Consider the following 15,215-nt stretch of genomic DNA (forward strand, 5'->3'; position numbering starts at 1 on the left):
AACCTGAAGGTGTTACAGATGTGGAATATGAATTTGGAATCTCCTTTGAAAATAGAGAAACTTTTTTTATTTGAGAGAAGATGTTCTCACGTGTACAGTTCTATGTCGCATGGTCATCTAAGCCCCAAAAGGCAATACAGCAAACGTGGTTTACAAAGAGTCTCTGGGGGTAGATGAAACTCAGTTTTTCAGTGAGGTTTTATACTTTAGGGATTTTCAGACAATGTCTTAGTACAGTGCCGAGGAACGATTACTTCTATCAAATTATGAAAACTGCGCGAGATGTAGCGGGTAACTGCTAGTGTGTACATAAAGTTCACCGCAGATCGTACAGCACACAAAATTAACGTATTTTCCATCACCGTCAACTGCAGGCTTGAATACCAACCAAATACGACTTTTAAGTTTAGGATCCAGTTCAAAAGTCTTGTATTGTGCGGTTTTTAGTTTGTTTGTTTCTTTTTTTTATTTCACAGTTTTTTGCCACGGTTTCAGCAAACTTGATCGTCTCCACTCGACCGTAATGCAACGGACTCCGCTGACACGCAGTACACTGTACACATTGAAGCAGTCAGCCCATAGAACTACCACAGCGCTGTCCTTGGCTCACCAAGTACGAATGACATAGTGCTGGCCCAGACCGGCCCGTGCGATGACGTCACGGGCTTCGTATGTTCGAGCCTTTCAAAGCCCATAACGGTCTATTGTCGAAGCAGCTCATAGGTTGGGCCGCTCTGCAGGACTCTGCCTGAGTGTCTTGCAAACTTTAGCTTCATATACTCTATCTGCAAATTGGTCAAACCCCTTGAAAAATTCAGAGTTTACTTAACACTAGTGTGGGTGCCTGGACATACAGGGATTCTGGGCAATGAACAAGCCGATCATTTAGCAAAAAAGCTACTTGACTTTCAACTCCTACATTTAATATTGCAGTTCCCCCTACAGATTATATTCCCAGGATCAAAGGTGTCACTCATAATACTTGGCAAGCAGATTGGCAACATACTGCTCAAGTCAAGGGTAACTTTTATTATCAACTACAACTGAACATTATACGAAACCTTGGTATATGAGAGGATCGATCATACTCCCAAAGACACATCACACATATCATCCGTTTACGGTTTAATCATGCTCTCACCCCTCAATATAAATTCCGTTTTCATCTCACTCGAGTGCCTAACTGCTCGTGTGGTAATAGAGATGGAGACGCGAATCAGTTAATTTTTCAATGCCCGTTAACTCTGATTGCGCGTCAGATGCTTCTTCGTACGTTTCAAACATCCCCTTCCAACCAGTGTTTCCTGTCTGTTACACAATCCTAATGCTAATACGATAAACGCAATAAATAAATAAATAAATTTCTTGATGGTGCAAACATTGCATTATAATGCAATGTGCTGTTCTCATGATGGATTCTTGAATTATACTCCTGCTTCCATTGGTGTTCTTGTGTATACACGTTGAGTGAACTACAACCCTATATTACAATGCTCTAGATGTGTGAATGCATCAGTTAATAAGTGTTCCATAGCTTGGTGTTTTGATGTCTTGTGAGTGTTATGGATAAAATTAGGAATTTTCAACTGGGCACAATAATAAGAGCCCAAAACCATCAAGAAGCAGAAGAAGAAGAATAAGGAGAAGATGAAGAAGTTTTTGTAACATAAACATGCAAAATAATAATTGAAGTCCATTAATCCTCCTGTTGTCATAAATGTAAAAGATCCAGTTTCCTTTGTCATATAACCTCAATTCAGCAACACAATTCCTTTGAATTTATACATAACCTTCATGCAATCCCTTAAAACTTTCACAGCATAACTTTAATTTCAATATGTTGCAACTAACAAAATTGAAATAATCACGTGGTCGAGCAAAAGGCACGTTAACAAGAATAATGAAGTCAATTACAGCTGACATGTCAAAATCAGAGGCGAAGGTTAGAATTAAAACATGTGAAGAGCTATGGAATTCTTTTGAAGAAGTACAAATTAAAATAGAGGAAACAGAGATCACTGATGAAACAGCTGCACTACAGTTTCAAGAGGAATGTGAGGGAGAGCGAGAGCTATTTAAATCTATTTATTTCCGCGCAGCTACACAACTGCAAATGATAATAGATGAAGCAGAGGATGTTCAAAATAATTTGCTAGCTCGAATGAACACGGCCGTAAACAACACCATTCATCAACAGGAAGTTCCACAAAATCATAACAGAAGAATACAGAAATTACCAGAAATTAAATTACCAGAATTCAATGGTGAATTCACAAAATGGTTGCATTTTAAAAACAGTTTTGAGTCATCCATTCATAATGATACTCCACTAATAAACATTCAAAAATATCAGTATCTGATTGGTCTTTTGCAGGGAGAGGCACGCAAAGTCATTCAAGGTTTTACCATTTCAGAAGAAAACTACACAAGTGCGTGGAACTTGCTTGTAGATACATATGATAATCAAATGATGATAATCGAGACACATCTAGATTAAGTTTCCTACAGTTTTTAAAGAGAATAAATCTGAATCAATCAGGCAGTTACTATTTCATATTCAAGCTCACATGCCTTCATTACAAGCAGTGAAGCAACTGGTACAATATTGGGACACATTGGTTATTCATCTAGCAAAGAAGCAGCTGGATTTCATTGAGCAAAGAGACTGGCAGGAAAGGGTGAAAGGCAACACTCCAGAGAAGATGCCAACATTGGATGATTTCTTCAAATTTTTAACTGAACATTCCCAATCATATATGCTGTTAAATCACAACAAAACCAAGGCATTGAACACGAAGGCAAATCCGAAGGACAAACAACCTAGCAAAAAAGTTATTATGACGATGTCTCAGGCAATCTGTAATCTGTGTGGTGGAAGTCATCCCATTTTTACATGTCAAGAATTAATTAAGCAACCAGTTGAAGACAGAAGAAAACTGCTCTGAGAAAAAGGACAGTGTCATAACTGTTTGAAACCAGGAAATATTGCAAAAAAATTGTAGAGGATCAAAATGCAAGAAATGTGGACTTCTACACAACACACTTTTACATGCTGAGGAAGATAACAAACAAAACAAAATGTTAAAGAAAACCAAGTGCCCATAAACCTTTGTGTCGAATCTCAGCATTTACCTGCTTCTCTCAATGAGAGCTCGGCGAAAGAAATAACATCACAAATATTTTTGTCATCAGCTTTAATTGTCATCAAAGATGCTCATGGAAGAAGAATGACATGCCGAGCCTTATTGGATCCAGAATCTCAATCGAATCTAATAAAAGAAGGTCTGTATAAGAAGCTTGGTTTACCGAATGTCAAGGCAAACACACTAATCATTGGAGTAGATTGCTCCAAAGTGGAAACAAAAGGATAATACCAATATAAATGTTCCATTATTGGACATTATAAATTTTCCAGCTAACTCATTCCTGGTTGCCAGCGTTTCGCCCCCGTGTGCTAGGCTGGGCTCATCAGTTGGTATCTAGCACACCTACCCAGAGGCATGGCTAGTGCATATCGTGGAGGCCACTGTGTAGGCTAATTGTAGCCACCGGCAGTGCCAATGGACTATGAAAGACTTTGCCTCACTATCAAAAATTGATCTATATCGTCTGATGGCCAAGCGGGCAATAGTTCTTCATCCTCATTATGTAACCAAAAATGTATTTCTTCTCTTTCTGATCATGTATAACAGCCTTTCATTTTCTTCATCCTTGTGTAGATCTTTATTCCTCCTATGTCTAAACTCTCCTTTCTTCGTTTTCACTGGTCCCCAAATTTTCCTCAATATTTTCCTTTTTTCTTCTCTATCTCTTCTGTTTCACCAGTTTTCATAGAGAACATATATTCTGTGGCATACAGACTCTCTGGTTTGATTACTGTGTTGTTGAGAGATTCTTCTTCTTGCTAGTTCCAGTTCTTCATCTGTTTGCTTCCTCATCGAGTCCATTAACCTCAATTATTTCATCTAGTTATTTAAAATTATTCACCTTCTTGATTTCTCTTTTTAGTTCTGTGGGTCAATCCTATGAATATTTGACATGAATTTCGTCTTCTCAAAGGATTTCTGAAATCCAACTTTTCCTGCTGTTTCTTTCAGAAGGTTGAATTGCTTCTATGGCTGTCTCTACACTTCCAGAGAGGACTGCTATGTCATCAGCAAAGCCAGACAGTTTACACCAACCCCTTTGTGTTTTGAACCTAACATTACCTCATGATGGAGTTCCCTTCCTGTAAGTCTTTCTTCCCATACTCTTATTACCTTTTACAGGACGATATTGAAAAGAATCGGGGAAAGCCCATCTCCCTGCCTGACACCGGTTTTAATTTCAAATTCATCTGAGATCTCTCCCATAAATTTGACTCTGGACTTTGTTTCAGTCAGAGTTTGGCTAATAATATTGACTGATATTGTGTTAACTCCAAATTCGTCTAAAATATTCAGTAGCAAAGTTCTGTCTTCTGAATCGTACACTTTTTTGATGTCCACAAATCTATGACATATTTCTTGTTCTTTGTAACCCTGTCTCGTATTATAGTTTTCAGGTTTAGAATCTGTTCTGCACATCATCTGCCTTTTCTGAACTCACCTTGGTTCTCCAATTTGTTTGTCTATTATTGGTTCAATTCTATTATGAGGAGCTTTTAACAGTATTTTATATGTAACTGCTACTAGGGAGATTCCTCTGTAATTGTCCACATCTGTTTTGTCACCATTCTTATATAATGGGTATTTCAGTGTGATCTTCCAATCATCGTGGATTTGTTCCGTTCACCAGATTTCTTGTATTATGTTTGTCAGTTCCTGTCTTGCTTGACTGCCTACCTCTTTCCACAGTTCTGCAACAATCAAGTCTTCCCCTGCAGCCTTATTGTTTTTCAGACTTCGGATTATGTCATATATTTCTTTCTCATTTGGTGGGTCCGAGGGTTTAGCTTTTGTTTGTGGTTGACTGAATTCTAATCTTTCTTCAGGTTCTTCACAGTTCAGTAGTTTTTCAAAATAACGTGCCAAAATTTCACAATTGAATGGATGAAAAAAATGAGTTAAGTGCAGAATGTAACTCTGAGAGGATATATCCTTTCACCAGCAAAGAGATACAAGTGATAGCAGTAATATTCTGCGCTCTAGTGATGGGTGGTATAACTACAAACAGCTCGCTTTATATGAGTGTTAAGATGTTTAAATGCCTTTTTCTCTGAATGACCAAAATGCAACTTATACCGTTATGGTTTCCATCCATTCAATTGCCATTGTTGTTTAGTTGGATTTTTCCATTTTCACCTTTAAAACCGAGACTGGGTGGTTGATACTTTGTTATTTCCTCTTTCAATGTTGTAATTGTAGTTAATTATGTATATTATACAAATATTTGAGGTTATAGGCCTAACTCTTTATTGTATCCTGTCAAAATACATAAACTGCCATGAACATAAATAGCTTATTTCTTATAACGTAAATTGAAATTGACGTGGATTTCTGTCCTCTTTCTTTAATTATTTTCTGCCTCCATTTCAAACTCACGTATCGCAGCAGGGATCGAGAGTGACTGCAAGAACTATCGCCCAACCTTCGCGGCTTGTGACGTAGCCACAACGTCACTGTGGTTGAATAGCATACGCTCACTCATCGCCTGCCAGCCCGCCCACTTACAGTGCTGGGGCGCCTTCGGGACAGAATGCCCAGCGTGAGGACCTCTGGTTGAGCTTAACTATCCAGCAAACTTTTGCAAAATTTGGTGCCAAATGGAAAAACTAATTGTGATGTCGAGGACTTTTTATAACAATGGTGATAAAATGAAAGTTAAAATATTGTTACTCGAAAATTTTTATAAATACAATAATGAAAGCTGCCAACATTACTGTTCCAGAAGAGATATATCTCCAAAAAAAAAGGTTAAAATTCATTGAAAAATATAGATATTCAACATTTTACAAAAATGGCCACCAGGGGCGGGTACCAGAAACACTTACTCTGTTGTGAGAACCATAATTATAGATATCAACTCAACACTGAATTCAGAATATGTCAAACTATTATATAAGGTGTGTCTTAAAAGTACGGTGAATGAATCAATATCACAATGGGAACATCGTGAAACTGCGTAAATAGAGAATCATCTCGAGTATTGAACACACGGAGCTGAAGCAGGTTAGTCTGCTGTGGTCAGTGCGTGTGAAGATGCTTGTCATAGTACAATGGAGTAATGAATTAACATCAAGTTTTGTTGTATACTGTGATAAACAGTGACGCAGATGCATACGATGTTGGTGCAAGTGTATGAAACAGAAGCCGTAAGCAGAATTTGTGTTTATGGGTGGTTCAACACTTTCAGGGTGGTGTTTTCAGTGCCAAGATGGTTGCAGTTCAAGAACGGCTGTTAGTTTGATATGAAAATTAATCAATCAATACTGATCTGCATTTAGGGCAGTCGCCCAGGTGCCAGATTCCCTATCTGTTGTTTTCCTAGCCTTTTCTTAAATGATTTCAATGACATTGGAAATTTATTGAACATCTCCTTTGGTAAGTTATTCCAATCTCAAACTCCCCTTCCCATAAATGAATATTTGCCCCAATTTGTCCTCTTGTATTCCAACTTTATCTTCATATTGTGATCTTTCCTACTCTTAAAAACGCCACTCACATTTATTCGTCTACTAATGTCATTCCACACCATTTCTCTGCTGACAGCTCGAAACATACCACTCAGTCTAGCAGCTCATCTCCTTTCTCCCAGTTCTTCCCAGCCCAAACTTTGCAACATTTTTGTAACACTACTCTTTTGTCGGAAATTACCCAGAACAAATCGGGCTGCTTTTCTTTGGATTTTTTTCCAGTTCTTCAATCAAGTAATCCTAGTGAGGGTCCCATACACTGGAACCATACTCTAGTTGAGGTCTTACCAGAGACTTATAAGCCGTCTCCTTTACATCCTTACTACAACCCCTAAACACCCTCATAACCATGTACAGGGATCTGTATCCTTTATTTACAATCCCATTTATGTGATTACCCCAATGAAGACCTTTTTTTTATATTAACACCTAGATACTTACAATGATCCCCAAAAGGAACTTTCACCCCAAAATGCAGTAATTAAAACTCAGAGGACTTTTCCTATTTGTGAAACTCACAACCTCACTTTTAACCCCGCTTTATCATTGCCTGCTGTCCATCTCACCACATTATCGAGGTCATTTTGAGTTGCTCACAATCTTGTAACTTATTTATTACTCTATAGAGAATAACATCATCTGCAAAAAGCCTTACCTCTGATTCCACTCCTTTACTCATATCATTTATATATATAAGAAAACAAAAAGGTCCAATAATACTGCCTTGAGGAATTCCCCTCTTAATTATTACAAGGTCAGATATTATACAGATGATGTAAGAGTAAAGAGAGTTTTCTTTTTTTTTGTTGCAAGAATGGGAGTCTTGAAGAGATGCACAGGTAAAAGTCATTAAGAAAAACTGTGAGACAGATTCAGTCCTAATGGGGATTACATTTTTACCAAACTCATTTAACTTACTATGAGAACGTAAGAATTTTGTCAACTTATAATTTGAAAATCTTACACAAAAGAGCAATCAAAATCCTCAAACTGTCATAAGAAGTTTTTTCAGAGTCAAATATTCTGCCATTCCATAAAGAAATTGCATTTTCATCACCAGTCTTTATGTATAAGTTAGACAGGAAATTAACTCACTCTGCTGTTAAGTTCTCCCATTTTAGTGAAATTCATAGATATGAAACTAGAGGATCAATAAGAATATGTTCCTCTCACTCCAGTTCAGTAAATTATGGAGTGAAAGGCATAGAATCATCAATGTTTAGGGAATAAAATGTGTTGCCTCCTGTTATAAAGAACTCTAAATCGGTTAAATGTTTTAAGAAAAAACTGAAGGAATATACTGATATATTAATATAATGTCTATATAACTTGCTTTAAATAATACATTAATATATTGTCCATATTTAATATCGTACAGCCATGCGATATCTGAATATACTTCTGAAAAACTATTATGTTAACATGTTAAAAAACAACAACTATGTCTCAGTTATCCAAAAATGTACTTGTCACGTTATTGAAAAAGCTGTAGTATATTAAATGTAATTTTTGTGTCACCTTAAGAAAAGTATGTACTGTACTTTGAAGTCAAATCTAGTAATGAAAGTATTGTCCCCCTCAATAGACACCACCCAGCATTAGAGATTTCTTTAGATATAAATGAGCTATACAATTCCTTACCTGCTGATAGTTTTTATTTTGACTTTTTAAATGGTGACTATAAGGGAGTAAATTATTACCTGTTACAGTTCAGCTGGAAGGTGATGTTTCAAAATGTATCAACTGATAAAGCAGTAGAAACCTTCTATTCAGTACTACAATATGGCATGGAATTTTACATCTCTCTACAGAATTTTAAGACTCCCAAATTCCCAAAGTGGTATAATCATAATTTGAAGTCACTGATTATTGAAAAGAAGAAAGCACACAAGTGGTACAAAATATCAGGTCTCAATAGTGATTATCAGCATTTCTTGAAATTAAAATGAATGCAAATATAAATCCAAATCTTGCTATACAATGTATGTCTCCAACTGTGAAAAAAGTATTACTTCCAATCACAGAAATTCTGGCAATATCTAAGTTCTAAAAGGTCGTGTAATAATATTCCTTCAACGATGCATCTTAATGAAGTTACAGCAGATACTGGAGAAAATGTTGCCAATCTTTTTGCCAACCACTTTTCATCTGTTTATTCTTCTTATCAGAATAGTAGTAGTATGTCATAAGATTATCCTTTCTCTGTCAATCTGTCAGTTATAAACATTAATAAGGCAGAAATTACAACAAACTGATATCTCTGGAATTAAAGAAAAGTGAAGATATGTTTTATACACTAATTTTAGGACCTCAACATAATATTTTAGACATACAGTTGCAATATTGTACATACTGACATATATGCCAATTCACGATAAGACATGCCCCATTTGTATGTGACTAAATGCACATCATCATATAACATTCCTTTGACAATGCAATTTAATCAAAGCTTCATCATATAAATATGTATTCATGGTTCAGCCAAAGATGACCTTGTATATGGGGTCGAAACCGGTCCTGTAGCTTAATATAAGCAATAAAAAAAAACAAGTATTGATTGGTGGAAATTCTTTCCTATTTTTAATTAAAGAAAACTGTCGGACCTGATGGTGTCTCAACGTACCTGCTCAAGTACTGCTCATTTATTTTATGTGAAGCACTCTTTTATCTGTTCAACTTATCATTAAACCAAGATGTTTTTCCAGTGGAATGGAAGAAAGGATTTGTTAGTCCAGTTTTCAAAAATGATGATAAAACTGACATAAAACTATATGGACCCATTATAATTTTTTCCCATATTTCCAAAATTTTTGACTCAACAATTCTTGACAAGATCAAGATCAAGACCTCTCTTTAGAAACATCATCATTGATGAGCAACATGGATTCTTTTCAGGATGGTCAACCTGTAGCAATCTTCTTTTATACTATCAGTTCCTCTTGGATGCAAAAGAGAACCACTCTCAGGTGGACTGCACTTCTCAAAAGCTTTTGACACTGTCGACCACGATATCTTGCTGCAAAAATGAACGGGCTACGGAATTAATGGGCCTCTCCTCTCACGGTTTGAATCGTATCTTAAAAATCGCCTGCATATTGTTAAAATGGGGAACCATTTATCTGCGCCTATTATTGTTACCAGTGAAGTTCCTCCAGGGTCTCATCTTGTGCCCTTACTTTTTACGCTTTACATAAATGATATTTAAAATATACTTAAGAATTCAGAATTGCTTTTGTTTGCTGATGATGCAAAAGTTTTTATGCAAATTAATTGTCCACTTCATTGTTTAAAACTTCAAGAAGATTTACATCATTTGGAAAAGTACTGTATTCAAAATGGGTTAAAACTTAATCATGAAAAAAGTAAAATAATGTTGTTTTTTGAAAACCAGAAGAAAATATCATTTCAGTACAAATTTAGTAATAACAACATTCTAACTCCTGTTTCACAAGTTAATGACCTTGGTGTTTTATTCAGTTATAACCTATCATTTAATGAACATACTGAAAATATTTGTAAGAAAGCATTTCAAAGATTGGGTTACATTACTAGATATTCTAGAGAATTTTCAAACTTAGCTACCTATCGATTGTTGTATGTGTCTATGTTACGCCCTATACTAGAATACTGTACACCTGTATGGAACCCTTCTTTTTTTTTTTTTTTTGCTAGGGGCTTTACGTCGCACCGACACAGATAGGTCTTATGGCGACGATGGGATAGGAAAGGCCTAGGAGTTGGAAGGAAGCGGCCGTGGCCTTAATTAAGGTACAGCCCCAGCATTTGCCTGGTGTGAAAATGGGAAACCACGGAAAACCATTTTCAGGGCTGCCGATAGTGGGATTCGAACCTACTATCTCCCGGATGCAAGCTCACAGCCGCGCGCCTCTACGCGCACGGCCAACTCGCCCGGTGGAACCCTTCTCATCAGACCTCTATCCATAGATTAGATTCAGTACAACATAAATTTCTTAGTTTATATTCATTTAGAGCAGGATTCTCATATTAAAATGTTGATTATACAGCCCTACAACAGTACTTTAATCTGCATAGTCTGTCACAACGCCGTGAATTCCTGGATACACTCTTCATTTTTAAATTGCTTCATTCCTTGGTGAATTGTCCACAACTCCTTGAAAAAATTAATGTACATGTATCAGACAGATACACGAGATTCATGAATACATTGTCTACAAATTGGCATAGAACTAACTATGCATTCAATGGGCCAATTAAACGAATGTCAAGATCTCTAAACAAAATAAATATTGATATGTTTAACTGGTCATTGTCAAAATTTAGAAATCACTTACATAATCTCCAGAATTGACTATTACTTACCTGTGATTACTTGTAATATAACCTGTGTATATATCTGTACATATTTTTCTACTTATACTCCACTGAACTTTCTTTTTAGGGTGTTTTGTTTCATTTTTCACTATTGTTGTGTAAAATGGTATTACCATTAATAAAGTATTATTATTATTATTATTATTATTATTATTATTATTATTATTATTATTATTATTATTATTATTATTATTATTATCATCATGAGCCAGAGCCTCATGGGACATTTTGTCATAAATAAATAAATAAATTAATTAATTAATTGTTCCTCTGGATACACTGCTTCGAGGTAGGGCTGTAAATATCCTTCTCTTTCTTACTGTTAGCCATGTAATTCACAAGTTATCACGGCTAGCAAATACAAAAATTGTGCATGTATGTTACAGCACTGAGTTACGACAGGAAACTGTTCTGGCTGGTATGTGCTTCTGTGATTCAACGACTGGGTGCAAGTACTGCAGATATTATCAGTAAACCCATGTTGAGAGAAGAAATGGGACATCTTGAATTCAGACATGCACACAACCTGCTCGATGTGTTCACAGGACTTCTACTTTTGCTGTTTACACTAGCTCTAGGTATGTTATCAATCAATGAACGATTTGCATTTAGGGCAGATTCTCGAGTCTTTTCTTAAATGATTTCATAGAATGTGGAAATTATTCCAGTCCCTAGTTCCTCTTCCTATATATGAATAATAATAATAATAATAATAATAATAATAATAATAATAATAATAATAATAATAATAATAATACAGATGAACCTCTCTTCTGCAGACACCGAGGGTTCCGGGGAAAAATATCTGATACAAGAGGTGTCCACTCAAACAGGGTTATAAAAATTAATCAAACATTTTCAATGTTCATATACAACAGGCAGTAAAGGAAATCAAATAGGAATTTGGAAAGGGAATCAAAGTCCAAGGAGAGGAAATCAAAACCTTGAGATTTGCCGATGATATTATTATTTTATCTGAGACTGTGGAAGATGTGGAAAAATTGCTGAAAGAAATGGACGGAGTCATGGGGAAGGATATTGCATTCACAAAGACGCACACACGAGATACTGACAATTGTGTACACTGTTTTATTTACAAATTATATACACGCTAATAGCTGCACAAAAAGTGAACCACCATCTTGAGCTAAATAGAAGAAGAAGAAGAAGAAGAAGAAGAAGAAGAAGAAGAAGAAGAAGAAGAAGAAGAAGAAGAAGAAGACTGCCACATTAGCATGTCAAACAAATACAGAACACTACCAACACAATATAACCACTTCAACAGCAAAATCACAACATGATTTCACACACTTAACTTGACTAACGATTCTCACTAACAACTCAACTACCCAAGACTGCCCTTTTATATATCTTGCCTGGCCAGGCTTCCAGAAAAGTATGACACAACATGCTTTCTTGAATCTTCTCTAATCTCCAATAACTTATATACAAATGAATAGAACATTCTGTACAACTCCACTGACAAACGTGTGTTGTTCTAAACTATTATCCTGTGTTGCACAACATTATATCGTATTTATACATCATATTTACAGGTAATAATAAATTATATACTATTAATTACATGTTCTTACATTAAATAAAGTCGTATTAATAAACGTACAGCAGAAGTATCGTGACATAACCTCACATGTTCTGTAACACAAGACATCTCATACAACACACAAATAATAAATGATACGACCATGATTTATACCAAATGAAATCCGTACATAACTACGTAAATAATAATAATAATAATAATAATAATAATAATAGATGTAAACAACTTCATAGCCACACCTCACAAGTAATAATAACAACAGCAACAACACCTACTAACTGAGCTTGATATTTTCACTATTTACCCACAGGTTTAGAGCATTGTTTCCAAGTTATACTAGTCCATTACATACTTGCATCAAGGAGTACAAGATGAAAATAAATAAGACCAAAACAAAAGTAATAGGGTGCAGTCAAACAAAGACAGGTGATGCAGGAAATGTTAGATTACGAAATGAAGTCTTAAAGGAAGTAGATGAATATTGTTACTTGGGAAGTAAAACCACCAGAGATGGCAGAAATAAGGAGGATATAAAATGCAGACTAGCAAAAGCAAGGAAGGCCTCTCTTAAGAAAAGAAATTTGCTCACTTCAAACATTGTTATAGGGATTAGAAAGATGCTTTTGAAGACTTTCGTCTGGAGCGTGACATTGTATGGAAGTGAAACATGGATGAATACTAACTCAGAAAGAAAGTGAATAGAAGATTTTGAAATGTGGTGTTACAGAAGAATGCTGAAGATGAAATGGATAGCTCATATCACGAATGAAGAGATAGAATGATAGGCCACATCTTAAGACACCCAGAACTTGTGCAGTTGGTTTTTGAGGGAAGTGTAGGCTGTAAAAACAGTAGGGGTAGACCAAGGTATGAATATGACAAACATATTAGAGTAGATGTAGGATGCAGCAGTTACATAGAAATTAAAAGGTTAGCACAGGATAGGGTGGCATGCAGGGCTGCAATCAAACCAGTCTATGGACTGATGACTCAAACAACAACAACAACAACAACAACAACAACAACAACAACAACAACAACAACAACAACAACAACAACAACAACAACAACAACAACAACAACAACAACAACAACAACAACAACAACAACAACAACAACAACAACAACAACAACAACAACAACAACAACAACAACAACAACAACAACAACAACAACAACAACAACAACAACAACAACAACAACAACAACAACAACAACAACAACAACAACAACAACAACAACAACAACAACAACAACAACAACAACAACAACAACAACAACAACAACAACAACAACAACAACAACAACAACAACAACAACAACAACAACGTCATCATCATCATCATCATTTGACAGCAAAGAACATCCCCCTTATATATAAGCATGATAATAATTATTATATCTTTATTTTGATTATTCTAAATCATTTATAACTAAATATTTGCCTGGGAGATATTACAGTGGTATTATAGCCTTTATGTTCATTACAACTTTGGGAAATAATTATTCAGCTGAGTGTACAAATTTAGCACATTTTTCTTGACTGCACTATTCTCAAAAAAGGGATTAATGACCCAGTGTGGCACACAAATTCTATATTCAATTAATCTCAAATTTCAGGTTATTTGCAATTTCTCGTGCTTTGTCTTGTAATCTTGGCCCCACTCACTAACAGTTTTTTTGCTCAAACACATTGGAACCACTCATTTACCGCAACGTTCACTTCTGTGAAAACTGACTTCCACTCCATTTTCATTCATCAATTCCTATTTTCCTTCCACTCACTTAAAATCAATAGCAACAATTAAGCGATTAGCCAGCTGAAACTAGGAACTATAGGAATGATTATTTTAAAAAAACAATTTGTACAGCCCTGTTGTCGTAACAGCTGCTTCTTTCCTTTATTTTATTTAACTATTAACAAAATTATTAGCGGAAATACACACACAATATCGTTCGTTGCGGCTGACTGATTTGTATTGCACCACAGCAAGTAGCGTGCTGTGAGGAAGGATAGCAGGGATATATTTTTTGCCAAGATCATGAACACTGAGGTACAATTCACGCACCTGCCACGCAGTCTCCTTAGTGTTTGTTAGTTTCTTAGTGTGTAGTCAAATACTAAATGATTTTTAATTGTATTAATAAATTAATTTCGTGTGGCTATTTCTAGCCGGGTGCAACCCTTATAAGGCAGACCCTCTGATGAGGGTGGGCAGCATCTGCCATGTGTAGCTAACTGTGTGTTATTGTGGTGGAGGATAGTAATAATTATTAAATTAATGTCGTAATGGTCCACCTTTCAGTACTGTAATATGCAATATTCTAAGTTACATTAAGTAGGTACTAGTTTCTGTAGCACCTAACAAGATATTTGAGCATACACAAACTTAATAATAATAATAATAATAATAATAATAATAATAATAATAATAATAATAATAATAATAATAATAATAAAAATAATAATAATAATAATAATAATAATAATAACAACAACAACAACAACAACAAAAACAACAACAACAACAATAATGTTTGTGGGTTACTGTAGTCACGTCCTAATTCGTGAACCATGGGCAACGGCTGAGTGGCCTAGTAAGTGGTCTTGAGAGTCGGGATACCAGTTGCTATGGAATGGGAATGGGCATCTCGGACATATTCTGAGTCATGGCCCTCCTT

At 35.6% G+C, this 15,215-nt stretch overlaps 1 protein-coding gene across 2 annotated transcripts in view; it reads left to right on the forward strand.

Moving 5' to 3' along the window:
* LOC136867498 (monocarboxylate transporter 7) overlaps positions 1–15,215 on the forward strand; it is a 104,391-nt gene that overhangs the window by 83,182 nt on the left and 5,994 nt on the right. The window contains exon 7 of one of the 2 annotated variants that reach the window (XM_067144707.2): positions 11,356–11,547. The exons of the other annotated variant lie outside the window; for it this stretch is intronic. Within the exon in view, the coding sequence (XP_067000808.2) occupies positions 11,356–11,547 (192 nt within the window). The remainder of the gene's footprint in view (positions 1–11,355; positions 11,548–15,215) is intronic. 2 annotated transcript variants of the gene reach the window in all.

This window comes from Anabrus simplex, chromosome 3 (assembly GCF_040414725.1).
Source record: "Anabrus simplex isolate iqAnaSimp1 chromosome 3, ASM4041472v1, whole genome shotgun sequence".
Taxonomy (NCBI): Eukaryota; Metazoa; Arthropoda; class Insecta; order Orthoptera; family Tettigoniidae; genus Anabrus; species Anabrus simplex.